The sequence below is a fragment of the Staurois parvus genome, unplaced genomic scaffold (assembly GCF_062004578.1).
Source record: "Staurois parvus isolate SC_StPar_1 unplaced genomic scaffold, SC_StPar_1.0 ptg000930l, whole genome shotgun sequence".
Classification (NCBI taxonomy): Eukaryota; Metazoa; Chordata; class Amphibia; order Anura; family Ranidae; genus Staurois; species Staurois parvus.
This window is the reverse complement of record NW_028318726.1, coordinates 962,014-989,386: the sequence shown is the minus strand read 5'-3', so window position 1 is coordinate 989,386 and position 27,373 is coordinate 962,014. Positions and strand designations below refer to the sequence as shown.

The 27,373-nt window shown below is 40.1% G+C and overlaps 1 protein-coding gene across 9 annotated transcripts in view; it reads left to right on the top strand.

Moving 5' to 3' along the window:
- Positions 1-27,373, top strand: part of TENM2 (teneurin transmembrane protein 2) — a 1,359,942-nt gene that overhangs the window by 721,315 nt on the left and 611,254 nt on the right. For all 9 annotated transcript variants that reach the window (XM_089656707.1, XM_089656704.1, XM_089656705.1 and 6 more), the window contains one exon: positions 21,065-21,303. In XM_089656707.1, coding sequence (XP_089512833.1) covers positions 21,065-21,303 — 239 coding nt within the window. The remainder of the gene's footprint in view (positions 1-21,064; positions 21,304-27,373) is intronic.

The window sequence follows — 27,373 nt, the reverse complement described above, 5'->3', positions numbered from 1 at the left end:
CTCAGGAGACGGGCACATGACATCTCAAAAGCAACCCAAAGCAGTTCTTTTCAGCATCTTGGATGATGGGCGCTCATTCAATCTGGAAGACGTAGGACATTTTGTAGCAAAAAATTATTATCTATGGAAGATAGCTCCCAAATGAAGATATTGCAGCCTAGGCTGCTTTTTTGCTTAATAAACTTCCAATAATGTAGGAACTTTATTTTAAAACTGCCTTAACTTGGGCTTTAAATAGAAATATACATAAAGACTGGGAAAAAACAAACATTTCTAATGCTATGTTCTAAGATTTGTCACAACAATGAAAAAGACAATATGTAAGTACAAAATAAAAGTTTAAGATAATGCTATTCAACCTGAAATAATAACATTTTACAGCTCTTTGATGTGTTCTTTGTAATTTGAAAAATATGGGGTCAGTTACCTTAATGTGAGGTTAGCTCAGTAAGGCTTTTGTGATATTACCTGCAGAGCTTTAACATTGTGAAGTCAGTGCCCTTTCCTTACAGAAAGCAGCAGGGAACTAAAGATGTAAGGTACCACTGAGCCGTTTGTGCTAGAGAATAACTGCATCATCATCAAATGTTGAAGCAGTACGCTATTGACAAATATGATAAAAAATAAAGCAGAATCACATTAGGGGGCTGTATTAACTTTTTTTTTTTTTTTAAATAATTCAGTAATTTGTGGGTTCCTAATTAGAGGTGAAAATCTGAACAATGACAACACCAGAAAGCCTTAATGTAAACCTGTCACATAAAGCAAGATCACACTGCTGTGGATTTGATTAATCCAATACTAAAACTATTCATGCGATCATTGCCAGGTAACTAAAGTGAAAACATATAGATAGGTTTCCTGTCAACTATATTGTGTGCCTTGACGTTGCAATAATTATTGAAATAATTTTGAGTGTATGGCCAGTTCAGCTTTGGATAGATTGGGGATGGATTAGTACTCCTGTCTGGGTTTTTACTGCTATCTGGAACTCTATTAGGGAGATATGCCCTCATTTACTGCGCTGGAGAAAACATTTTAAAGAGAGCCTGTCACTAAAAGATTGCAGCTTAATGCACAGAAAAATCAAGTCTTAAATGTGTCTACTTGCAGCGTTTTTTCTTTCAATAAAGTATTTTTATTCTGCTCCAGGAATAGTTTATTCCCTAGCACAGCTGCAGCTCCTGCAATATCACAGCCATCTCCTCTTCTACAAGTGTCTAGTTGCTTTCTGTGCTGACCCAGCTCCTCCACCCCTTCTCTCACCTTCCTACATAGCTGTCAGGAGAGGAGCAAAGGGGGATGCTATAGATTGTCACTTGAGAGACAATTCTGGGAGGCTTTTACATGTAAATTATATGTATAAAATACAGGGGCTGGACAAAATTATGGAAACACCAGGTAAAAGAACAAAATCCTTACCTAATATGGTGTTGGACCATCTTTGGCATTCAAGATGGCCTGAATTCTCTTGGGAATTGACAAATCTAAGCATTGGATGGTGGATATTGGAATCTGATACTACTATTCATCCATAAATTGTTCCAGTTCTTGCAGAGATGCTGGAGGCAGAAAATGTGCCTGAACCTTGTTCTCCAAAATTGACCATGGTGGCTCTATGATATTCAGGTCCAGCGACTACCCTGCCCAGAAAGGATACAAGACTTTTTCTGCATGTTCGTCAAACTATGATTTGATAACACCAGCTGTATGAATCAAATCATTACCGTTTTGCTAAATGGAGCTGTCTTTGGGAAACAATGTCTGCACCATGAGGTGCACATGGTCTGCCAAAATTTCTACATAGTTGCTGACCGTGACTCTATCTTTCAAGGTGATGATGGTGACCACAGAATAACAAGATATGGCTGCCCAAACCATGATTTACCGTTGGCACAAGACAGTCCTGGTCTTAGGCTTGGGACATTGTTTGACACATGTAAAAATGTCCAGTGGTTAGGAACAGTGTGAAGCTCTATTCATCTGACCATACTACAGTCTTCCATTGATCTATAGTCCACAATTTATGGGTGTTGCACCACTCTCTCCTCTTCTGAGCATAAATATCAGCCTCTAGTGGTTTGGCAATTGCAGCTGGCCCATGAATTTTTTGCATATGAAGTTCCCTCCACACAGTTTTTGTGGCCACTGACTTTGACTGCAGAGCTCAATCTCAGTCTTCCACTTTTGCAGCAGTTGTTTTTTTATTCCGGTACAATCCTGCGCAATGTCCTTTTGTCTCTTTCGGTCTGTTGACCATGTTCACCGTGCGTATGCTTATCAGACGTTTTCCTGGAAACTGTAAATGCTGTCATAACCTTTGATACTGTACCTCGCAACATGGCAAATAAGATGGCAACTTCAGTCACAGAGGCATCGTCTAAGAGGGCAGCAACGATTTGCCATCTTGTAAGCTCTAACATGATGCTGTATTACTAGCAGCGCACACGTAGTGAATGATGAAACACCTAGCTAACAGGTGGGACGCCTCACTTTCATCACACAGCGGAAGCAAAAGAGTGTTACGTCACTTTTGCTTTCAGCGCAAAACATGTCATGACTTCACACTTGCAAATCACGTAGTGTTTCCATTTTTTGTCCAACCCCTGTATGTATATGGCATACAGTACACATGTAATCTTATGCGGAAATTGTTTATGAAATGAATGGCCTGGCAGCATAATCCCTTTAACATCAAGAAGTGTGAGAAATATGTATTAGCTGCACAGGGAAAAATAAATGGTGTATTTTGCCAGTAGAATAAAATTTTGCTTCCTTTCACTGCAGATGTACGCAAGACGAAATCTCAACAGAGCTTCAGAAAAAAAGTAAAAACCTAACAACGGTGTAATCCTTAGCCACTTTGTTTAAACGTAAAACTAAAGCCTTGGCTGGACTTACAATATAATTTGCACCTGTCCTACAGGATACAGTATCAGACCTATATTTCGAGTTACCTGTCTGCCATGCTGATCCTGTGGCATCAGTTATGTGACTCAGGGTGATTCAGGCCTACAACTACATATAAATGGTTACTCTGGTGGCCTGATGTCACCTTTTTTGCCTTTGCGCCCAATTAGTAACAACCCTCTTTTACCACCGGGTTTGGATCATCCGGGGGCGTTTTCTTGGTGGGTGACTAATGGTTTTTCGCAGGTGCGACACTTTTTGATTTCTCAGTCCTTTCCCACCTGGAACTCTCTTCAGGAATCGCGGAATGTCCCCCTGGCGGAATTCTTTTGATACCTTCAATTGCGACACTGGCTGCTTTCGTTGCCGAGCACTTCTGCTTTCCCGTATCAGAAATCTGCCTTTGAACAGCTTTGCCAACAGTGTCCGGGCGCTCTGGGCCTTATATCCCTTCTTTATGCAGCTCTGAACAGACGCTCGTCGCATACTTCTCTTTCATATGTTGTTCAGTGGGAGCGCGATCTGGGAGTGGCTGTGGATCTGGAGGACTAGAATAAGGCTTGGTCATTCATAGCTAAATGCTCATTTAATACGACCACACTGGAGGCAGCCTATAAGGTATTGTTTTGGTGGTATTGGGTTCCGGCTTGGTTGGCCCGGGCTAACCCTGCCTGTAGTGATCAATGTTTTCGGGGTTGTGGCCATCGTGGAGATGTCTTGCACATCTGGTGGTCATGCCCGAGTCTGTTTCATTTTTGGTCTCGTGTGTTTGGCCTCCTTTTCACCTTGTTCCATCTCTCCATACGCCAGGATGCCCGGTATGTCTTGCTTCATTGCCCCATACCAGGCCTCTTGGCTCACCAGCAGAAGTTGGCTTCTTATTTGTTTTTATCGGCCACTAGAACAATTGCCCAGGCTTGGAAGAGTCCGTTTGTCCTTCTTCAGGGGGTGCGGGATCACATGACTACTATGATGCTCAATGAGCAGATGTCGAGTATCCGCAACGACTCCCACCGTAAATTTTTGAAAATATGGGAGCCGTGGTTGCAATATGCCTTTCCCACACTCCCCCCGGCTAGCCTGGGGATGTAATGGCGTTCGATACTGGTGCTCTTGGACCCCTGCTTTTTGCCCCCCCCACTTTTTTTTTCCCCTTTCTCTCTCTCTCTGTTTTTGGTGTGACTGGACAGCTGCCTTTAGTTGTTATAGTCAGTTGCATTAATATTTTGTACCTTATGTGCTATTGATAGCCCCTGCGTGGGTGTACCTTTTGCCCTGTTGGCGTTAGAGCACTGTTTTCCTTTTATTTTGCATTTTTTTTTTCTGTGCAATCGATAGCCCCTGTGTGGGCGAGTTTTATTGCCTCTGTTTTATAATGTTTAAAAATTAATAAAAACCATTGGAATATAAAAGGAAGATGCATATGCTTGCTGACCCTCCCTTTTCCTGGCCACCCAGGCTGCATGGTTTGATAAGAGTCTCATATGGATTTGAGGGAGAGAGCTCATGTTGTTTGTTTTTTGTTCTTTTTTTTGTGAGGTGACCCCCTTAAAAATCTATTCCAGACATTTATCCTGGATAAGAGTGTGACATAAATGTGACATAAATGTACAGATTTGAGTAGATAAGATGTGACCTGTAGAAAATATGACAATGTAATCCTAAATGTAGTTTCAGTCCTTGTAATTAAAGAAATAAGGTATTCAGAGACAGATGGTCATCAATTAGGGACTAGCTTCCTCTGGAAGTGGCACCTGGGTGCTAATAAGATTTTGTCACCTATATGTAATCAGACTCTGCCATCTTCCTGAAGCTGAAAAGAGAAATGAAGACGTTTTGGCTTCATGACACCAGGGGGTCTCTGAACTGTCTATGGAGCTCTAAAAGAATATACATTGATCAAAGGAAATGTTTCATCTCTCATAAAAGCTAAAATATTAGTTGCAGAGAGATGAAAATACTTCCTTCTGATGGGCACTCTGTGGGTTACATCGGCATATAAAAACCGTATTTGTGGATTAGGTAGAATGCCAGAAAAATGCAGAAAATGGTTATGTGGCATTGGAGTGCGATAGCGGAAGAGTGATTGGTACTGTTGCGGTCGGACGAATGCGCTGGTGTCGGAAATCCAACACCCGACTTGGTGATTCAAGCCGGTATTGGTCCAATTGATGTTTGAGCAGGTCAGCACCCAGAACATCCTGTGGGCGGGTACAGGAACACCCCCCAGAGTCAATTGGCCGAGGACTAATATCCCGCCTACATCCATATCCCCATAAATTGAGTACCCTGACACTGGGACAGGGTGCTTCGTATGGAGTCGGTTCGATTTGACTGACGGATTGCTGACTCTCTGACTTGCTCCAGTCGCAGGATAAATCTGGGTAAAAGTTTTATTCTGTTTTATTCCCTTTTATTTTATAGTGAATAGTCTATGTGTGTCTTCTTGTATTTTTTATAACTTTTTATACTTTGTACATATTTTATGCACTGCCCACTTTCGGATATTAAATCTTAAAATTAATAAAGTGACTTCTGTGTATTTAAGCACGGGCTCATATCTTCAGAGAGATTAGATTGTATTGTATGTTAGTGCCTTTATACGCTCGGTCAAGCTCATTGCCAATCTGTATGCAATTGCACTGCGTGTGGGCAGATTGCGTGCAGATTGTAAAGGTAACAGGTCTGCCAGATGGAGATCTGTGTGTGTGTGGTGTCCCAACCGTTCTGCGGATAAACTGTTGGGTGGTGGCCAGCTACCGCTTGTGGTGTGTCTGGTGTGGGGGGGTGTGGACAGTGGAAGAGTGATTAACACCGGGGTTCTAGCTGTAGGATAGCTGGAGGGATCCTAGAAGAGTGTGTGATTGCTAAGCTGCTCCTCAATCAGTGCACCAGATTGTATATAAGATTTGTATCTGCCAGTGTGTGGTCAGCCATCTGGGTTGGAGTGGAGTCTCCCCCCAGTGGTGGCCAAGACCAAGAGGTAGTGCGGGCTGTGAAAGTATATCACGGCTGGTCTTATATACGGTTTTATATATTTAAAGTTAAGTCCCCTTTATTCCCTCTTACCCCAAGTCACAGCCACACGTGCGCGCCTCAGTTAGCTAGTCGCTGTGGGCGTGGCGTGTGGGTGAATCCTTGACAAAGAGCATGATATTGATGTTGATTGGGATCTCTCAGATGCTTTGTTTCATATAGAACCATCTAGTGCCAATCATTGTTTTCTAAATGTCACTTTTGCTGTAGTACATCCTACAGTTGGGCCACTTCATTATCAGCATAAAACCATAGTGTTCAACTCTTTTTTACTATGGATTTGAATTAAGATTAAACAGCTTTAAACAAACCTGTGCTTTGACCATATACACTTATCCTTTATCTTACTAGCTAAAAATGAAACCACCATCCTTCTCCAATTCTCTTATGATCCATACTTTGCTTAAAGGGAAACTTCACCCCCATACATTTTTTTCTTCTACTCCTTACCTACCTTGTTTGTGTGAGAATGCGTATTGAGCATAAACAGGCAACTAGTGAATCCAGTGGTTTTCTGTAGCGATCTGCTGCTCTGTTGCTTTCACTGGGTCTCATGCTGCTATATTACTGTCTATCATCATTGGGAGCCAACTGTCTCATCCTGGTTCTTGCAGCTGGCCCTCTGATAACATGCGTCAATAGGGGGCTGGTTGCAAGAACCAGGATGGAAATGCCAACCCTGGGTAGGTGCACATGCACATTTTTGACTGATAGACTCCAGCATCCTGGTATGTATGACATGAATATATCAGGAGGCTGGGAGGCTTGGGGACTATGTCATTCTCACCTAGGTGAGAAATTGGGAACTGGGGAGACTGTGTGCAGGAAAAAAGTTTTTTTTGTTTTTTTTTTAAATAGGGGAGATTCATTCCAGGGAAAGTAGGTGTGTGGATAGTGAAGGTCCTCGTTAATATCATGATTAGGTTCTCTTCAGTCTTTCATATTCAAGAAATACAAATCTTCTTATGACCTTTGCTATTTTTTAACCATTCCTCCATATTCCTTTCTTCAACTCTTTCTTTCCACCTTGCGTTTCCTTCTTTTTGCTCATTGTTACATATGGCATAAGTGCTCATTTACATACAGTACACTGTTATTTAAAGCTACTCTATTAGCTGATATTAAGCGCATGATGATGTTTATACTGGTTATATAATGGGAACTTTGGATAGTATGTTTATTTGTCCTGAATTATACTGTCAGGCTTAGCACAAGCTTGATGAAACAAGTTAAGTGGCATGTCAACTTTCTGTTTTACAAATGTAACTATAAAATGTATAGAGCGCTTATTAAACCTCACATTATATCCATGATTTTTCTGCCCTGGACAGCACAATTATTTGCACAGAACTGCACATTTCTGCATCTCATTTGTTCTAGGATGTATTAGATTTTTTCTGATTTGGCCTTAGGGAAGAAGAAAAACAGTTCATTAGGGCTGTGTGGCTCAACCAGACAGTTCTTACTATTTTCCCAAGGGCTTGAATGGAACAGCATTATTACCAGAAGGACAGATGCTGGTTGGGCCTAGTACTGTGTTCCATTGTCATCGGAATTCTCATGACAATTATGCTAGAAACTAATAGTAGGTTAACCCATTAAAATAATACAGTATATTAATTTTAACTTGAGAGAATTAAGCTATAATGCCTGTGCTTGTAATAAATTAAGCTGATAAAATATTAGTATATAAATGTACTGTACAATAAATGTTTGTATTTAGATTAACTAGTATAGATTGTTTGTTTTTTCTAAAAACTTCTGTAACCTGCCTGTAGCAAAAGCATCACCTTTTCATGGCACACAGAATGTTCATGTTGTTAGCTAAATAATGAAAGAACAGGAAAGAAGGGAAAATACACTATATTACAGGAAGATGTTTTTCTAGGAGCATGTATTTATAACGTACAGTATATCATGCATTAAAACTCATCACTGCTTAAAGAGAGTCAATAATTAAAATAAATGCAGGTATAAAATGTGGACACCTAGAGGTTCATGTACATACATACACATGCATGCAGCAGCCTTTCAAACCCTCCCATTATGGCTTAATACTGGCCCAAGTGACAGACAAAGAGGTGGCACTTCCTGAATGCCAATTGCCACAGCTTGTTCATTTTCTGATGCCTTTTGGGGGACTCACCCCCTTCTTCAAAACAAGGCTCTTCACATGGACACTAAGGCACAGGAGGGTTAGTACGCCAAAAACTAGCAGCTGAGAAAGCCAGAGGACACCGAGGATTAGTGGCAGGCATGAAAGACACAGGTAAGGTTACTGCAGCATAGGACTTGACTTAGAAGTAGTGACATGTTGCTCAAACTTGAGCCATATGTTACCTTTCCATTTAAGCCAATGCCAATTAGGAGAGCTGCTTTCTGATTGGTTGCAGCACCAATCTGGAGAGCTGTTTCATAAACTGACCACAAGGCCCTCCAACAGAAGTCAGCCATGCCCTGGAGGGAGGACCCAGATTTGGACCCTTAGAGAGGTAAGTACTTTGTGTAGGTACATCTAGGTGCATGCACTTTATACCTGCAGCAGTGGGTATTGACATTTCACCTCATTACCCTTGTAATACCCTATCTGTAAAAGTAGCTTATGTATCTTTTCAAACTTTAGCATTGAGCTACAGGCATAAGCGCAGATGTGAACAGGGTCATTTGAATAGCATGGAATTTAGCTTGTAAAGCATTTTGGAGCTTCAAGTTCCAAAATGCCCAGGCATGAATGGGGGCTTTAAACAATTATTGATGAATAATAGAGCAGTTTCATTCACGTCTACATCATCCCAGCCAATCACCATTTAGGCAAGGAGCATAGATTCTGAACTAACTGTTAAAATAAAATTAACAATTTCCCTGCAATAATGTATTTTACAGCTACCTAGATAACTTGGCATTTTAAAAAACAAATGTGTACCTATAATCTCTAATCCTGTGCATGTTTTGGCCATTGTATTCTGGGAAAATTCTACGCTAAACTCATTATCAGCTGTCCAGTTATTTAATAGGCTAAAGGGTTGAATGTGTTTCCAATTAATGCATTATAATTAAGAGGTTGAAATGTTGCAAAGTCCAACTAATTCATTGTTTTGTACAAGTCTTTAGCTGTATTACGGCTCAGAAGAGCAGAGCAATAAAATGTTACCTTGTTAATCCTGTACTGAAGTAAACTTCGGCCTATGTGATTGTATGTTTGTTCCAGAGGGAGACATGTCTAAGCCAGCAGAGTGAAAATTTAGCAATTCTGGTGGGGATAAAAATGTGCTTCAATTCAGAAACACACATTTTGGAACTAGCTTCTATTTATTTTAAGGAGCTAGGAAAAAAACACAAGAAATTAACTTAAAGTGTATGTAAACACAATCTCTAAAGTCTTTTAAAAAAGTAATTTCCCATGTATTTATATCTAGAGCTTTCGGTAAATTTATATGTGGTGATCCTGCTATTAAGGTCCTTGTCACCTTAAAACATGTAGTGTATGAACAACACTTTGTCCCTATCTCCTAAATGGGCCCCTGTATTGTCAGCTTATCACATGTGCTTCTCTTGGATTAAACACACCTAATACTGGAATATTCCATTGTTTTCACCATCAAGAACTCTACCCTTTAGTGAAATCTCCTGAAATTTCCCGAAATTTCAATAAGCATAAGACTGATGTAAAGTTGTATCTGAAGCTAAAACTTTTTAAAATTGTGGACATTGTTATATAATTAGGTGAAAAAAAAGACACAAGTCCATCTAGTTCAACCAAAAGAAAAAATTAAACATAAAAAATTTAAGAAAACCTCCATATGCAGAATTATATACCCACGCATGACCCAGAGGAAGGAAAAAAAAAGCTATTGTCCCCCAGAAGAAATGTTAATATTTAGGAATGCATCTAGCTCTTTTTTAAAACAATTTACTGAGCTGGCCAGAACTAGTTCTTACGGTAGTCTAATCCACATTTTCACAGCTTTTCTGTATGTAAAGGTAAATTTCTTTCTGTCCAAGTAAAGAATGTCAAATGGGTAAAATCCCTGTTTCATTTTGCTCCTGTGTCCCAATTTGCTCCCACTTCCTGTACTATAGAAACTATACGAAATGAAAGGAAATCACTGCAAAGAGAGGTAAACTCTCTCTTAAGTTCAAAACACATGTTACAGTCTTACTGTACACTCTCCATAGATCTACCAACAAATATGTAGCATACAGACCTGCCTAAATGGATACCAATGTTTTGGATAATTTAGTTAAATACTCAAATTAGAAAGGCCTGGTAAATCTAAAAGAGGTTGTACAGAAATTGTATGGTCAGATTGTATTTTGTATATGATAAGCTTTTTAGAATTGTCACTGGAACAAGTATCCCCATTGGAAGAATTTCCTTCTATTGCTGTTCCAGTGACAATTCAAAATATGGATTTACCCAACATTAGCAGGGACCCAGGCAGCACTGATATTGTTTCCGATTGAGCAAAAAACATCCTGAATCCTCTGAGGTTGCACTGGAAAAGCCCAATATGCCACAATCAGATAGTCCTGACTGATTAAACCCTCTAATATAGTATAAAATGTGCCTTCACCAGCATCTTGTTTTGTATGATTTTATGTACCTCTAGCAGTACCAATAAAAGTGTATTTCACCCTTATTATTATAATAAACATATTTATGTTTCTCTTTTGCAGTTTTGTTTAGAAAGGTTCATTTAAGGATTCATTGATGTATTATGATATGTCACTACTGTTTACAAATGTATTTACAGATAATATTGTATTTTAAGCACTTAGTGCTTTGAAGTTATGGAATATTTTTACGTTATATGTTTTATTTAGTAGCAGAAGATTTTACTCCAATGCAAATTTACCTCTCAGCTGTTAAAATTCTAAATCAAGTTTTTTTTTACTTTTATTTAAAAATATACACATTCTTTAAGGCTGGCTACACACAAATATGCATATGAATTGATGCAATTAGCAACCTATTAGAACTTTACAGTATATCAGGATGAGGTTAAAATGTCAGTTTAACTATTTAAAGGAGAGCTGTACCAGTTGGGCTCAAAAATAAATTCTATACGTTTTTAGACCTGTAGCAAAAAAATAAAGAATCTTTCAGAAATGTATATCTAACGTTCATTGCACCATGAACTATTCACCACAGGCACTTCAGTTTCTTCTTAGAGGCAGTCCTGACACATCAGATAAAAATGTAAAGCAACCCTCTACAATAGATAGTTAATCTATACAATGTAGGTTGTATGTCTGCATAATGGTGATTATTAACATTTACAAAGTGTACTTATCTTAGTACTCTGGCCATTTTTTAATCCTGTTAGCAGTTTTCCTTTAAAGGTATACACAACGGCAATGAGTTAAAATTTACTTGCATACAAAGATTTATAGGTAGCATGTACTGAGAAATACATAGGGTTTGACACGGCTGACTTTTACCTCTTAAGATGCTAGTTGCATGACTGTCATATGGCTTCAAAGTTTTCTGAGCCACTGACATGGAACAAGTATGCAAATCAAGAGTTGTGACTTTACTGGATGAATGCTTATTTCAGGTCAGAAAATATAAAAGATTGACAGTTAGGTAACTAGCATTTTCAGAAGTAGATCAGCAATGGTGGCCTCCCTAATTATCTCAATAAAGGTCTACTTTAATGGTCAACTATAATGGGCTTGGGCCAATTTTATTTTAGTTGATTTTTGTTTGTTTTTCTATATTTTAAGCAGATGCTTTATAACAGTTTATATACATAGTCTTCCTTTTACAAATAAACAATTATTACATGTCAAAGGATTCCCAGAGCAACATGGTTTAGTTAAATAAATAGTACATCAGAGATTCATGTTTGATGGTATTTTCAGACTGAGTTGTCTGATAAGAGATATGTCACTGTTGATGAGTCAATGAGCTGCATAAACAGGCTTCTTTCACCAAAGAAACAAACTGAAAGCCTTTAAATACTGAAAAGACTTCTAAGGCTACATGCACACTGGGCGTTTATCTCTGGTAGTGTTAGCTGTTAAAGTCATGTTATAAACATGATTTTTTCAGCGTTTGTTTAGCATTTTTGCATGAGAGTTTAGCTGAAATTTCTGCATTTGCATTTTTTAGCATTTTTTTTACACACATAAAAAAAATTTGCCCAAAAAATGCTGGTTTGCTGTGTTTTTCTACATTTACCAGCGTTAGAGCGTTTTTATAGCTAAACAATTCCTATAGAAACCCACTAGTTCTGGGGGGTTTTTCCAACAAGGAAACGCCCCTGCCAAAAAATAAATGAAAAGCAAAATGGCGCTGGGAGAGGACCACACATGAAGAGTCTAGATTGGTCAGTGACAAATGACGGATACAGCGGGAGAAATAAAAATAGGGGAATAGGCGTACAATAGTAATGAGTTCAAAATTGGGTGGCGATGAAGCGACAAATGGAGATGGGCAAGTACATAGTCCAAGGGTCCTAGGTGGCAGATGGATGGTGAAGGCAGCTCCCCATAGAGTGAAGCAGAACTCTGTAGAAGATAAATTGGACACAAGGGGGCACCAATCTCGGTGTAGAGGATTAAAGATTTATTGGTAACAAAAGGTTAAAAACTACTCAAAATGTAAGAAGTATAATAGCATGGTAAAGGAATGCCTTTGGTAAGCCCTCAGTCTGCCAGTGATGTGAAGACAGATCCTGGTTATGCAGGAGGAGCAGAGATGCACTGGCAGACTGAGGGCATTCCTTTACCATGCTATTATACTTCTTACGTTTGTGAGTAGTTTTTAACCTCTTGTTACCAGTAAATCTTTAACCATCTACACTGAGATTGGAGCCCCCTTGTGTCTGATTTACCCTGCCAAAAAAATGCTGATTAAAGCCTATGTGCCTGGACACATAGGATAACATGATGGGGAGTTTACTGGCTGTAGAGGAAAACACCAAAAGCCAAAAACAGCAGCTGTAAAAACGTCCAGTGTGCATGAGGACTAAAGCTCCACTTTTTGATTCAACGTTTTAGAACTGATGTTTTATAACTGTTTGTATACACAGCCTAATTTTTAGAAATAAACATTTAATATATGACAGAGGATTCCCAGAGCATCATAGTTTAGCTAAAAAAACATACATTGGAGTTGCATGTTTTGAGGTACAATCTATAAGATAGAAAATTTAGACTGAATAGACTGAGAGATGAATCACTGTCGATGAGTCAATGAGCTGAAGAAACAGGCTTTTTTCATCAAAGAAGCTGAAAGCCTTTAAACACTGAAAAAGTGTCTGAAGCTTCACCCACTGACTCAGAAGTAGAAAGAAAAATATTGTTATGCTACATTCATATTTATGTTACTAAAAAATAAGTTTTAATGTTTTTTTTCAACCCTGCACATACTAAATAAAATGTATGAATCAGCTTTTACATTCCCTTTAAAACAAAATGATCTCTGCAGCGCTCTCTCTCTTTCCTTCCTCACTAGATCCAGTAAGAGCAGCGGGAGCTACTGACTCTTAATACTGTCAATTAAATACAGTGATGAGGGATTGGAGGGAGGGGCCAAGCAGCACTGTGTGTGTCAGTGGACACACAGAGCGTGGCTCGGGATTGCGCCCATGGATGTGCCGTCATAGGAAGCAGCTTCCTATGGTGACACACAGGGAAGAGGAGGAGCCCAGAGTGCTGACAGGGTACCCCCAGAAGAGGGTTCTTAGCCCCCAAGTGCATAACCTTACATTTATCAACATTAAACCTCATTTGCCACATAGTTGCCCAATTAAACAGTGCATTGAGGTCGGCTTGTAAGTTGGAGACATCATGTAAGGACATTATTCCACTGCACAGCTTGGTGTCATCTGCAAGGAATGAAATGGGATTTTTAATCCCAGACCTTTGGATTTTTCCAAGCCTGTAGACTTTACCTTACACATTAGCTGTGTGTGGGGAACTGTGTCAAATGCTTTTGCAAAATCCAAGTATACCACGTCAACCGCCACCCCTCTGTCCAAGGTTTTGCTCACCTCCTCATAAAAGAAATCAGATTTGTTGGACAACTTCTGACTTTCATGAGCCCATGCTGTCTGTTGCTTAAAATATTTTTTTCCAACAAGAAGACATCTATGTGATCTTTTGTTAAACTCTCCAGTATCTTTGCAAATATAGAAGTTAAACTAACAGGTCTATAATTACTTGGTAAAGATTTTGACCCCTTTATTAAATATTGGCACCACGTTGGCCTTACACCAATCCAGTGGTACTATGTTAGTCATTAAAGAGTCCCTAAAAATGAGAAACAATGGCTTTGAAATGACAGAGCTCAATTCTTTAAGGACCCGTGGGTGTATGCCATCTGTCCAGGTGCTTTATTCACCTTTATTCTGTCTAAATAGTTTTGGATCTTATCAATTGTGAGCCAATGTGGATCTGTGCAGCTCATGCTGGAGTAAATGCATGCAGACAGGGGGTGAAAGAAAAAAGGGTAAAGGTGAACAGCACCAGTGAGATAAAAAAGGGGATAAAAAAAAATTAAAGAAATGGTAATTGTTTCATATACTCAGTGATTTAGCAAACTAAGGGGTTGATTTACTAAAAGCAAATAGACTGTGCACTCTGCAAGTGCAGTTGCTTTAGTGCTTAATAAATGAGGTAAAGTTAAATTGTTCAAAGAATAACCAATTACGGGCAAGGAAAAAAAAGAAAAAAATTTTGCTTGCACATGATTGGATGATGGAAATCATCAGAGCTTCTGCTCATGTACTAAGCTCTGAAACAACTGATCTTGCAAAGTTCAGCTACACTTTGCAAAGTGCACAGTCTGTTTGCCTTTAGTAAATCAACCCATGAGCCCTGGTACACATAGAATGCAACTTTGAAATCGTGCTACTTCACGCGATTTCAAAGTGGCAGATCAGTTCAATTTGTACCTCTGAATTCACTGTGGCTTGCAACTTCATTTAATAGAAGTCAATGCAAGGCACAATGAAATCGGAAAAAGTAGTACAGGAACTATTTTTGAAAGCCCGCTCCTTCAAATTGCACTGATTAAGACAGTGCCATAGAAATACAATAGATAAGTCTTCAGGTGTGATTTGTAAATCGCATGTCACACCTGAAGTCGCACAGGTTTGAACCAGGGCTAAATGTCATATATTTAGGGTTTAAGTCTAATTTAGAACCTTTGTTTCAATGTAGTTACACAACTGCACAAAGGTAAATCTCTAGTCCATCATAATTCATAACAAGAAATTGAAATTATATGAAGAAGGGGAAAATTTAATGTTTTAATTAAATGCACAAAATGGACATAAAGGCATTCATTAAGAATGTAAAAAAATATTGCATGCATTGCATTTGGGCGTGAAAATGCGCTTATAGTCGTAATAATAGGAATACATTTAGAAGTGCTGCTGACAACCTGGATAAGGAGCAATTAGTATAGGGTTTGTAGGCACCTATAAATCTGTATAAGTTGATATAAACCATTACAGATTGTCATGTGTGTAGAAAAATACTGTGCATTTTTCATCCTTTGTTACATCTTTAAGGTCTGTCCCTATCTGCATGCATTACAGTGATAACAGACTGCATGTCTGTCCCTATCTGCATGCATTACAGTGATAACAGACTGCATGTCTGTCCCTATCTGCATGCATTACAGTGATAACAGACTGCATGTCTGTCCCTGTCTGCATGCATTACAGTGATAACAGACTGCATGTCTGTCCCTGTCTGCATGCATTACAGTGATAACAGACTGCATGTCTGTCCCTGTCTGCATGCATTACAGTGATAACAGACTGCGTGTGTTTTTTTCACAGGGCATTTTTATTAGTAAAAACAATAGGTGATACTTGGGCAATGTGCATCAGCTCAGATCTTTTGGGAGAGCATGTGACATGGTGACTTACAAGCCAGAAATGGTGGGTGATGGGACAGAGCTTTGCCACTCAATAGCACAAAGTGCCCACACAAGAACCTTTATATCAGTATCCCCATCTGTTATTTTCATGAAAACAAAATGTAAATAAAGGCTTTCCATATGATATAATTTTAAAGCTTTAATTACATTTTAGTGATTGGGTTTACAACTACTTTAGCGAACTAGTTTTTTTGAATTGGAGTGCTGTTTTACATTTTCTTGTGTGCCTGTGTTTACATATCTGTACACTTAGTCCTGTTAAGGACCTAGATCTAGAATTGTTAACACTTTTCCTTTTTAATTGAGGCCGTTTTCTATTTTTAAACTGTAATTTTCAGCTTCGGGTGATAAGAATGCATCAGGCAGCTGTTGCTGACAGTCAATTTCTGACTTTTTTTCACAACACCTTACATTATCCTTTGATAAAATAAAATAATTAAAAAAAAACCACTCTGCACGCAAAACATTGCGCATCCTCACCCCAGGTATGCCCAAACCTCTTTCCATATCCCTATATACCCAAAAAATCTTTTATTATTTACATGTATATAAAATAGCTACATTGATTTTATAAGTAACATCTGCAATGGGTGTTTAGTAGTCCTCTGTGTACCAGGTCTGATTAATTTTGTTAAAAGTCAGTTTCACACCGGATATAGCACCAATTCTCTTTTCTCTTTCCTTCCTCTCTCTTTTCTTCTCTTTGTTTTTCTCTTTTTTATGATGAATGTTTGAAGATTATAAATGGAAGTATAAGAGTAGACCTTAGGGCCCCTCTCATTTTTATATGTTTAAAGGAACATGGCTCTACGCCTAATAGCAGGGGAATACTCTCCGATCTGCCCGTCTCTTCACCCTGGTTTGAGACTGAGATGACACTTGACCTATATTCTTCTGTTATTATTATTATTATTATACAGGATTTATATAGTGCCAACAGTTTGCTCAGCGTTTTTACAAAATAAAGGGAGACAATACAGCAACAATACCGTTCAATACAAGAGGGTTAGGACGGCCCTGCTCCTTGAAGCTTACAATCTAAGAGGTAGGGGCTGGTGGTACAAAAGGAAATAACTGTGGGGGATGGACTAGTAGAAGGAATAGAAGATTCCATTATTAGCTGGAGGCAGGATAGGCTTCCCTGAAGAGATAGATTTTCAGAGATTGCCTAAAAGTGGCCATAGTAGATGATAGTCGGATATATTGGAGTAGAGAGTTCCAGAGGATGGGGGAGGCTCTGGAGAAGTCCTAGAGATGAGCATGGGAGGAGGAGACAAGGGAGCTAGTTGGAGGAGGTTGTGGGAGGAGCTGAGAGGACAGTTTGGGTGATATTTGGAGACAAGATTGGTGATGTACTTTGGGGCAAAGTTATAAATGGTTTTATATGTGATTGTTAATGTTTTGAATTTTATTTGTTGGGCAATGGGAAGCCAGGGGAGGGATTGGCAGAGAGGGATGGCAGATATGGAACGGTTAGTAAGCTGGACGAGTCTGGCAGCAGCATTAATGTTAGACTGAAGAGGGGATAGCCTGCGATTAGGTAGGCCAATGAGGAGGGAGCTACAATAGTTAAGGAGAGAGATAACAAGGGAGTGAATAAGTTGCTTAGTAGTTTCAGAGGTTAAGAACGGGCATATCTTGGTCTCTTGGAGATGTTGTGGAGGTGAAGTCTACAAGATTCGGACAGTGATTGGATTTGGGGCTGAAAGGACATATGGGAGTCAAGGATTACACCTAGTACCCTGGCTTAAGGGGAGGGACTGATGGTTGTATTATTGATCTTGATGGAGAAGTCAGGGGAGGGGGCACGGGCTGGAGGGAATAGTATGAGCTCAGTTTTCAAAAGATTGAGTTTGAGGAAGTGGAGTGACACTCATGGCGATATGTCACTTAGTAGGTTAGTAATGCGAGAGGAGACTGAAGGGGTGAGGTGAGGAGTAGAAAGATAGATTTGTGTGTCATCAGCATAGAGATGGTGCTTAAAGCCATTGGAGTTTATCACGTGACCAAGGTAGGAGGTGTAAATGGAGAAGAGAAGCGGTCCAAGGACAGAACCTTGAGGGACCCCTACAGAAAGAGGAAGTGGAAAGGAGGAGACAGAGTTATAGGTAATGCTAAAGGAGCACTGTGATAGGTAGGAGGAGAACCAGGAGAGAGCAAAGTCTCAGAGGCCAAGAGAATGGAGTTTTTGGAGGAGGAGGGGATGGTCAACAGTATTCAGAGCCGCAGAGAGGTCAAGTAATAAGAGTATAGAGTAGTGGCCATTGGTTTTAGCAGTTAGTAAATCATTAGTAACTTTTAGTAGGGCAGTTTCAGTGGAGTGTAGTGAGCAAAAGCCAGACTGTAAAGGGTCAAGAAGGTTGTTTTCAGTGCGGTAGGAGTTCAGGTGATTGTAGACTAAGCGTTCTAAGAGTTTTGAGGCAAATGGGAGCAGGGAGATGGGTCTTAAGTTGTTCAGGTTGGAGGGGTCCAGGGAGGGTTTTTTAAGTATGGGAGTGATGTATGCATGCTTTAGAGGGGTGGAGAAAGCACCATTAGAGAGGGAGAGATTGAAGATGTGAGTGAGGGAGCATAGGATAGAAGATGGTGACCGTAGTAGTTGTGAGGGGACAGGATCCAAGGGGCAGGAGGTGAGACGGGCTTCCGAGAAAACCTTAGTGACCTTTTTAGTAGTAGCAAGGTCAAAAGAGGAAAGTGTTTAGGGAGGTTTAGTATAAGGTATGCTAAGCGGGATAGATGTCTGTGCAGTGGAAATGCCTCTACAAATTGCATCAATCTTGTTTTTGAAATGATTTGCAATCTCGTAAGCAGTGAGTGAGGTACTGGGTGGAGGTGGAGAAAGTAGAGAGTTAAAAGTAGAGAAGAGATGATGAGGACTGGATGATGAGCTGTTAATCGCTCCAGTGCATGGCTATGTCTCTTAAGATTTCTGGTGTCAGACTGCCATGGTTGTAATGGTTGGAATGATACTTTATGTAGTTAGAGGAGCAAGTGAGTCTAGTGTGGATGAATGCGAACTATTGTAGACAGTAGTGGCCAGGTCAGGGTAGGACAGGGGAGAGATTCTGTCATAGAGGCAGTCAGTTGCAGAGTGGAAAAGAGAAGGGTTTACGTTATGAAAGTTTCTGCGGGTAATTGCTGCTTGGAGGTGTTTGAAGAGGAGGACACTGTGAAGGTGATGAGATTGTGATCAGAGAAAGGAAAGGGGGTGTGTTTGTGAGGTTGTAGGGAGTGCAAAGATGGGAGAAAACAAGGTCTAATGTATTTCCATCAGAGTGAGTGGAGGACTGTGTCCACTGTGTTAAGGCAAAACATGAGGTTAGGTTGAAGAGTTGGGCTGTAGTTGGGTTGTTAACATTAATGGAAATGTTAAAGTCTCCAAGAATGATAGTGGGTATTTCAGAGGAGAGAAAAGTAGGGTAGCCAGGCAGAGACGTCATCAAGAAAGATAGACACTGATCCAGAAGGCCGGTAGATCACTGCCATTCTCAGAGAAATGGGAGAAAACAGCCGAATGCAGTGAGTCTCGAAAGAAGAGAATAATAGAGAGGGAGGGTTATGAAGGACTTGAAAGGTGCTTAGTGGGGATAGAAGCAAACCAACTCTACCTCCTTTCCAACCACTGGGTCTGGGTGAGTGAGTCCAGAGAAGGCCTCCATAGGAAAGTGCTGCGGGAGAAGCAGAATCTGATGCTTGAAGCCAGGTTTCTGTAATTGCTAGAAGGTTAAGGGAGTGGGAGACAAGTTATGGACAAAGTTGAGCTTATTACAGACAGAGCGGTCATTCCAGAGTGCACATGAAAAAGGGAGGGTGGTTTTTAGGAGCACAGGGATAGGGGGTGTGGGGGTGAGATACTGGAGGAGCAGGGTTTGGTGAGATATCCCCAGAGGTTAGGAGAAGGTGGAGGGTGAGGAAAGTAAGGTGGGATCAGGATGTATATGATTGCACATGCCTTCCTGTGCTGGTGTTTGGGTCAGCAGGTGAGTAAAGTATAAGCAGGAGGTGATGAGAGCAGTAATAGGGAGATGGTAGAAGTGAGGGCGATATGTTTAAGCTTTGAGGTGGTGTAGAGGGGTAAAGAAATTAGATTTTGAGAATAGAGGATAGTAATATGAAAAGGAGGAGTAACAGGGGGCATATTGAAAAGGTACATGGAGTGGGAATCAGACTTGTAGGAGATGTTTCCCAGGCTCTTTGCTTGCAGTCCATCCAGAGTGCAGTAGAGTTATACTCATGTATTATGTTCTCACTAGTGGAGTCTCATACTCTGAGTGCGCTGTTCCTCTCTCTTGCAGGACCAGACTGTTAGAATTTTAGTTGGATGTATTAGTATAGATATGGTCTGACACCAAAATATATTGGAAGATGAACCCATTATCTCTCTTACTCCTCCTCCCTTTACTTGTCTATGTGACATGTGTTGGTAAGAGCCTATTAGAAAAGTCATTTTCACAGCACTGGTTTCTATAACTACACACAGCTTAAAGACATCTCCAAAGCATGTAATTTAAAGGATTGGTACTTTTTCCATGTCCTCCTTGAAATCACATTAATAGCACCCTCCCTCTGCTGTACACTCATTTTTATTTATTGCTCTGTTAAATGTCCCCCACAGTAGTGTCCTGCTGCCCGTGCCAAATTTTGCAATAGTTTGGCTATAATCCCTGAAAATGACCATAATTTAGTATCAAGATTTCCTCCATATACTTCAATAGGATTTGCTACTAAATTGGGGTTTCATAGATTATAAACAGGATTTGCTCATTCTTACTTTACAATAACATGAATTGTTACATGTGATCCAAGTATTTATCTGCTTCAGTCAGGTCAGTGGGCCACTGTACCAACTGTTAAACAATGTGCAGACATGAGTTTGCTTGGACATTCTGGGAGTGGGTTAATGAAATGTTGTATTTTTTTGCTAACAGATGTCCTCTGTTCATGAATTAAATGTGCCAAAAAATGTAATATTCAGTATCTGTCAATTTTGCTTGCAGCTAAACATGTCTGTATGCATTTATACTAGCATTAATATTTGACTAGGTTTGCGTATTGCTTTATGGGAATTCGTACTACAGAAACAGTAAGTTGGTTACATTTAAAAACTGTTGTCCGCACTGCTATGCCACCCCAGCTGCCATCTCTTGTTTCAGCCTCATGAGTATGATTTGAATGTGCATTGCGTTTTTTATATTTCTGCCTCCTTGGTTTTTTTTTTAGGCACTTCTTGTTCAAGACATCATCTGGAACAACTCCTTTATTCAGCAGCTCTTCTCCTGGATATCCACTGACATCAGGAACAGTATACACACCTCCTCCTAGGCTGTTACCCAGAAATACTTTCTCCAGAAATGCCTTCAAACTGAAGAAACCGTCCAAGTATTGCAGCTGGAAATGTGCAGCTTTATCAGCCATTGCTGCAGCTGTGCTTCTTGCGATTCTCCTGGCTTATTTCATTGGTAATTATATTTTTTTACTATTTACTTATAGCATTATAGCAACCTAGTTCATGTGATTACTTTGATGATAATCATTAGTACACTCCCAAGGTTCATTTTTAGCTTTGTGCCCAGAGGCCAGTGTTATGGGGTATCATTCCATTCGTGCCACTAGACAGATGCAAGATATAGTCCTAAAAGAGCATTACAATCTATTCTTTGTGGTAAAAGTGAATTAAATCTTGCAACTTATCTTTAAAGAGGAACTGTGCTTTAAAAGAAACTGCAAGCAGAAAGGCTTTTGACATACCATCTCTTCTGCAGTAAATGCTTCTTACCAAATTTCTTTTCTATCAACATCCTTGGTAATCTGTAGACAATTTTTTTCTTCATTCAAGCAGTCTAATTTATTGCTTGCAGATAGACAAAAATAGTGGCGCTGGAAAGTAAGTAAATCAGGTGGATGTAACCAGAAATGAGCAATATAACTAAAATAGCTGAGGACTTTCAGGGTAAGGAAGAATTGTCCATAGTCTAAAAACACACACTCAGAATGAAGCAGCCAGCCTTCAGACTAGAAGCTCCTCTGTAATTGGTAGAAAGCACTGCTGTTCTCTACTTCTTCTGAGTGTAGTAAGGTAATAAATAATATTTATTTACAAAACAGAGCAAATCACAAAAGGCAGTGTAAAGCCTTTCATATCACATGACAGCTTTCTCCAGTGGGTATTAAGCTCTCGACCGCTGTGGGTGGTGTACTCCAGGACCCGTTGCACTGGTGGTATCCAGGGCTTTGAGCAAGCTGGGAGATCTGACACCAATCATGGTGACATCACTGGAAACAGGAGGGAGGTAGTCTAGCAGGCGCACTCATTCCTCAGGCTGTGTTCACTGGTAATGGAAATAGGAGGCAAGCAGTCCCTCCTTCCGTGAACACGGCCTGAGGAAGGAGTGCGCTTGCTAGACTACCTCCCTCCTGTTTCCAGTGATGTCACCATGATTGGCGTCAGATCTCAACTTTCAAGACTTTCAAGATCCAGGGCCATGGCACAGCTTCTGGTGTAACAAAGTCTTTGAAAACCCTGTGAGGAAGCCTCTAGACATGGCATTCTGGTATGTGGCCCTCAGGCACTAAGCTCTGCATTAAACCCTTTTTTCAAAACTTTGTGTACACTGCTGCTTAACTGCAGAACATTCCTCAGTTTCAGAGAAGTGGCACAGGCTCTGGTGTTACCCATCTCTGAAACCTCTCTTTGTGAGTGAACCTCTGAATTGGGCAAAGGCAACCTGATGTGTGTCTTTCAGGCACTAGATACTGCATTGTGGCAATTTCCAGACCCTTGGATACTGTGTCAACAGCAAACCACTTTCCAGGCCCAGGGCCATGGCACAGTCATTGGTGTGGCCTGGCCTTAGAGAATTCCATACAGAGTGAAACTGCAATTTGCAGTTATGCAACCCACTCATATCTGCCCTATGTTGTTTCTCCATCCTTTGTCTCCTCTATCGGTAACCTGCAGAGTGCTATCATGATTTAGAGCTATGGCACAATCTGACAGTGTGACCCAGTCTCTCAAAACAATTCAATGGCTATGGCCATTTGGGCAGCAGTATTAGGCACTACCTCACAATTTAACTAGCCAACATAATTTGTTTTTTAAAATTTCCCACCCTATTTACTGAGGTAATGGTTACACCTGAGGAAACTCAGTGCATTAGAAATCATTCAGACTTCTGGTTTTGCTCCATTACCTGTCTTCAGTGATTTGAGCACTCTTATCCACCTACAACTCTCACCAGCACCCACTACTGAGGTTGTAGGCTAGGCCTTGCCTCATTTGGGGTTTATATCGTTATTCAGTATGTCTGTTAACAGATGTTTAAAGGACATTCCCTCTGCATTGGGTGACATTGTTTCCTATTTTCCCACTGTTTACGGAGTGCTTGACTGGTATACCCAGAAAGAACTTAATTCTATATTTTAGAACCTGCTACCCATATTTTTATAGGCTCATCCTCATCAGTAGCTTCTATAGTTCTGCTGCCCAGAACTAAAACCTGTGCTGTGACTTTCAAGCCACCTAAATCCATTTTTGACTTTATTCCATTATTCGCACATAGACTGAAACAATCTGCTTCCAGACATTCATTACATGCCCCGGAGTCATCTACAGCAGAACCTAATTGTTTTATTTCTCAGGGTGTCTGAGCCCTCTATTGTTACCTTTGATTCAGAATGAGGACCTTCACAGCCTATTCCTGTGGAATCTGTGTTTGACCAGGATATTGATGACACAAATATGCAAAACTACAAACACTCTGTTATGCATATACTGTACATTGAGAGTCTTTAGAGACTGTGCTACAGAAAATATCTATGAGGGAACTTCCAATGCAACCATACATTCTGCCTGATAATGTGTTTTTCCTTTGATGGGGAATTCCTTGACAAATGGCTCCTTCCTTGACAAATGGCTCCTACCTTGTGTGGACCTTCCAGACATGTAAACACTGGTTTATGAGGCCTTTGCCTTTCACTTATAGACAGTTAAACCCCATATTTATTCTCAGTTTGAATTAACTGGAACTACTCTTTGTCTTCTCATGGTGTTGATTTTAATGCAAGTAACCATATATTAGTGAATCACATTTTTTTAAAAGACTGCTAGCACAAAGCAAGACTCTCAAGTTCTCCTCTTTAGTTGTGATGGCCTCTTAGAGACATTAAATTGGGTACCAGGGGTACCTCCTTCTTACAGTGTTGTTCTTCAGGCTCTCCTTGTTGCTTCCACTCTAGGGCTTACATCCTGTTTTTTTGGTTTTGTATTCCTTACACTCTGAAACCTCTATTTCCTATGATGTTAGAAACCTGTGTTGCAGAATACTATTACACCTTTACCTCTACTCCTTCTTACAAAGGAGCCTGTGAGGTCCTGCCTAATTGCACTCATCATGGTGTTTATCGCTCCTCATTTGTCTTCTTCTGATAGATGACATAATCTATATGATCCTCTACCATCAGTTCTTGGTATTTTCTTCCTAAATAGGGAACTGACCATTCTATGCCCTATTATTATTCCACTATTCAGTTCAATTTTAAAATGGTGAATAAAGGGAACTCTAGCACATCTGGTGGATTCTGTTCCGTGATCCTTGTAAACAGCCCCAACTCAGGAAATTGGATTTCCTAGTCTTTGCTGGATCCTTTTCACAATTACCTTTTCTGGGTCTATGGGATTACAGAGACCTTTTTCCCTTTTAAGAAGTTTTGGCCAAGCTACCCATGGTTCTCGCCCTATCAGTATGGACTATCCTGTTCAGAAGTATCCTCAAGTATAATTTTACAGATTAAATATTTCAGAGTCATTGTCTTCCCTAGTCTGACTTTCTCTGCACTGCATTCTCTTTCTCTGTGAAGGTTTATTGCTGAAATTCAGCTAAAAATATCACTACAGCTTTAGTGACCTAACTTAGCTGTAATGAAAGATGTACAGCTCTTGCAGGCTGCTAGATCCCAAGAAATCTTCTATGCAGGGTTTCTTATCCTTTTTCTGGGGAAAACCTTCCAGTGCTGAGAAGGTTAACAGCTTTGAGTATTTCAACAGAAGCCAACAGCCTGCATGATGTAGGACATACTTCATTATAGGTAAGTTAGGTCAATAGCGCTGTAGATAATTATTTTCTTAGCTAAATTTTAGGTTTAAGAATCTTTGCTGATCAGCATACTCTTTCAATTCTTTAAACTCTTTGTCTCTTCTTGGTAGGTGAGAGCTCTATTTGAACATGCCACTCTTCATCCTTCCATGGAAATGTACATTTCTTCCATGCCTTGAACTTAATAAACTCGCTAGCCATGTCATATGGTAACCCCACTGGTTTCTCTCAAGAGAAAGGGAACAGTCCTGAAGATCCCTTGGTGTCACGGTCTAGGTCAGGTTCAGAGACCAGTTGCTACAGCAGTGTAAGGCTTACCTGAAACCAGCAGGGTTGGTACACCAGCGGATCACCCTGGGAATGACGCAGGCTCACCTGAGGTGCGGGGTCTAAGTATTAACCGGTTTTCCCCAGAGCTCCTAATTGTGGAGATGGATTTGGCTGCGTGCTAATACCAGGTCGCAGATCTCAGGATCACCCCACCAGGGAATGAGCAAGCTGGAAACCAAAAGCGGATCAAACAGATTAGGGATCAAAGAAAAGCGGAGTCAGTCACAAGCCAAGGGTCGGTCACAAATGATAGTAGATAGGATGAGGCAGAATCATAGTCAGTAGCAAGCCAAAGGTCGGTAACGAAGATGTAGACAGCGGCAGGAACAGTAAGCGGGATATTAGCTGGGAAGGTACAATAATCTGGCAAGGAGGAAGTGTATGGACATGGCTTTTATAGGAAGTTCATGGGAGGAGCAAGGAGTTCAAGGTTCAAGACCAACAGGGCCAAGGCAGGATCATCCAAAGAATAGTCAAGGGAGCTGCTCAGCATTCCAGGTGGCTCAGTGAGAAGAAACATTGCCTCTCACTGCAGAAGGCCCAGGTTCAATCGCAGGCTCTGACACTTGGACTATGAAATTGATAAAATCAGTCTCCTTCTCCATCTAACCTTATTTTCATGTGTGGTTTCTTCTTCACCATGTGTAGTATGATTTTTGAGTTGCTGGATCTATTTGTGGCAATTTTGTATCTCTCATTTGGACTGTTTTTGTACAGCCCATTGGTTAAATATTCCTATTCCTATTCCTGCGTCCCCCAATAGACCACAAAGAAAATAAGATTTTCCGCTTACCATAAAATCAATTTCCTAAAGTCCATGAGGGATGCAGGATCTGTATCTCTGAGTGTTTCACCTTGTATAATGATTGCTCACAAAGATGAGACATGATGTTTGAAGTTGGAGTTACACAGGGGGCTTCCCTAAAGTTTTTGTTTGCTAGTGTCCCAACCTCCTGAAGGCATTATAACCCCATAGTTTAAGATTATCTAGTGTTACTGTGTCCCTCAATGGATTTAAAGAAAAAGATTTTACAGTAAATATAAAAGCTGTATTTTTTTTCAGTGTTGCTATTGGAGAGTAGGAATGAAGCTTAAGTTAACCATTACAATGGGTTCATGGTGAATCCTGCAGGTTCAAGATTTGTGGTCCTAGCGAATTTATGAGCAGATTTACCTGGAAGATTTTTTTAAAACCATAATGCTCTGCATGACCTTTGAACTATGGGCAGCAGACTTTGAAAGGCCAATAAGGGGGCTTTCAGGTAATCCAGATCCTCTCTATAAAAAGGGTGTGCAAGGCAGCCATAGTTGTTGATTTACTAAAGGCAAATAGGTTGTTTACTTTGCAAGGGATATTTCCTTAGCTCAGTAAATTAGCTGACTTCTATCACCCATTCATGTGCACGCAAAAGGTAGTTTTTTATTTTTCTACTTGCCAACAATTGAGTTTTCTTTGCAAAGTGAAATTTCTCCAAATTCCCTAAACTAAGGGAAAATTCACTTGCAAAGTGAACAGTATGTTTGCTATTAGTAAATAAACCCCATAGTGTCAGTGTATTGGAAGCAGCTGTAGGGAAAGAAAAGGGAAAGCTGGCAAACTGCATAAGGAGGTATCAGGGTCAATTATAAACCTATATTTTAATTCTGACTGCTAGCTCTTTTAGCAACTAGTCCCTTTGCTGTTTTAGTAAAAGGTAGCAAGTAAAATACCTTTCTTTTCTCTAGTACATTTGGGCCAGTTCTTCCTCAATACAATGTCCCACTGCTGACTAAGAGACCACAGAAGATGCAGCAGTAAAGCATTAAAGTGGTTCTAAAGTCGAAATGTTTTTTATTTTAATGTATTCTCTATTTAGGAAAAAAAAACTCTCCACTAACTGCTCTCCCCCTACCCCATCCCTAAACACTTACCTTACTGTTGTCACCGATCCAACACCATTCCATACTGACTGTTTAAGAAATAGAACTATGAACACCATGTTGTGGCAATGTGTATTTCTTAATGTGTAGGGACAGCCTGAGTTATGCAATGTGAAATATGTACAGTATACTTGTTGTATAGGGCCAGAAATGGGAACAATTTAATAAGCATTTTTAAAAAACTTTG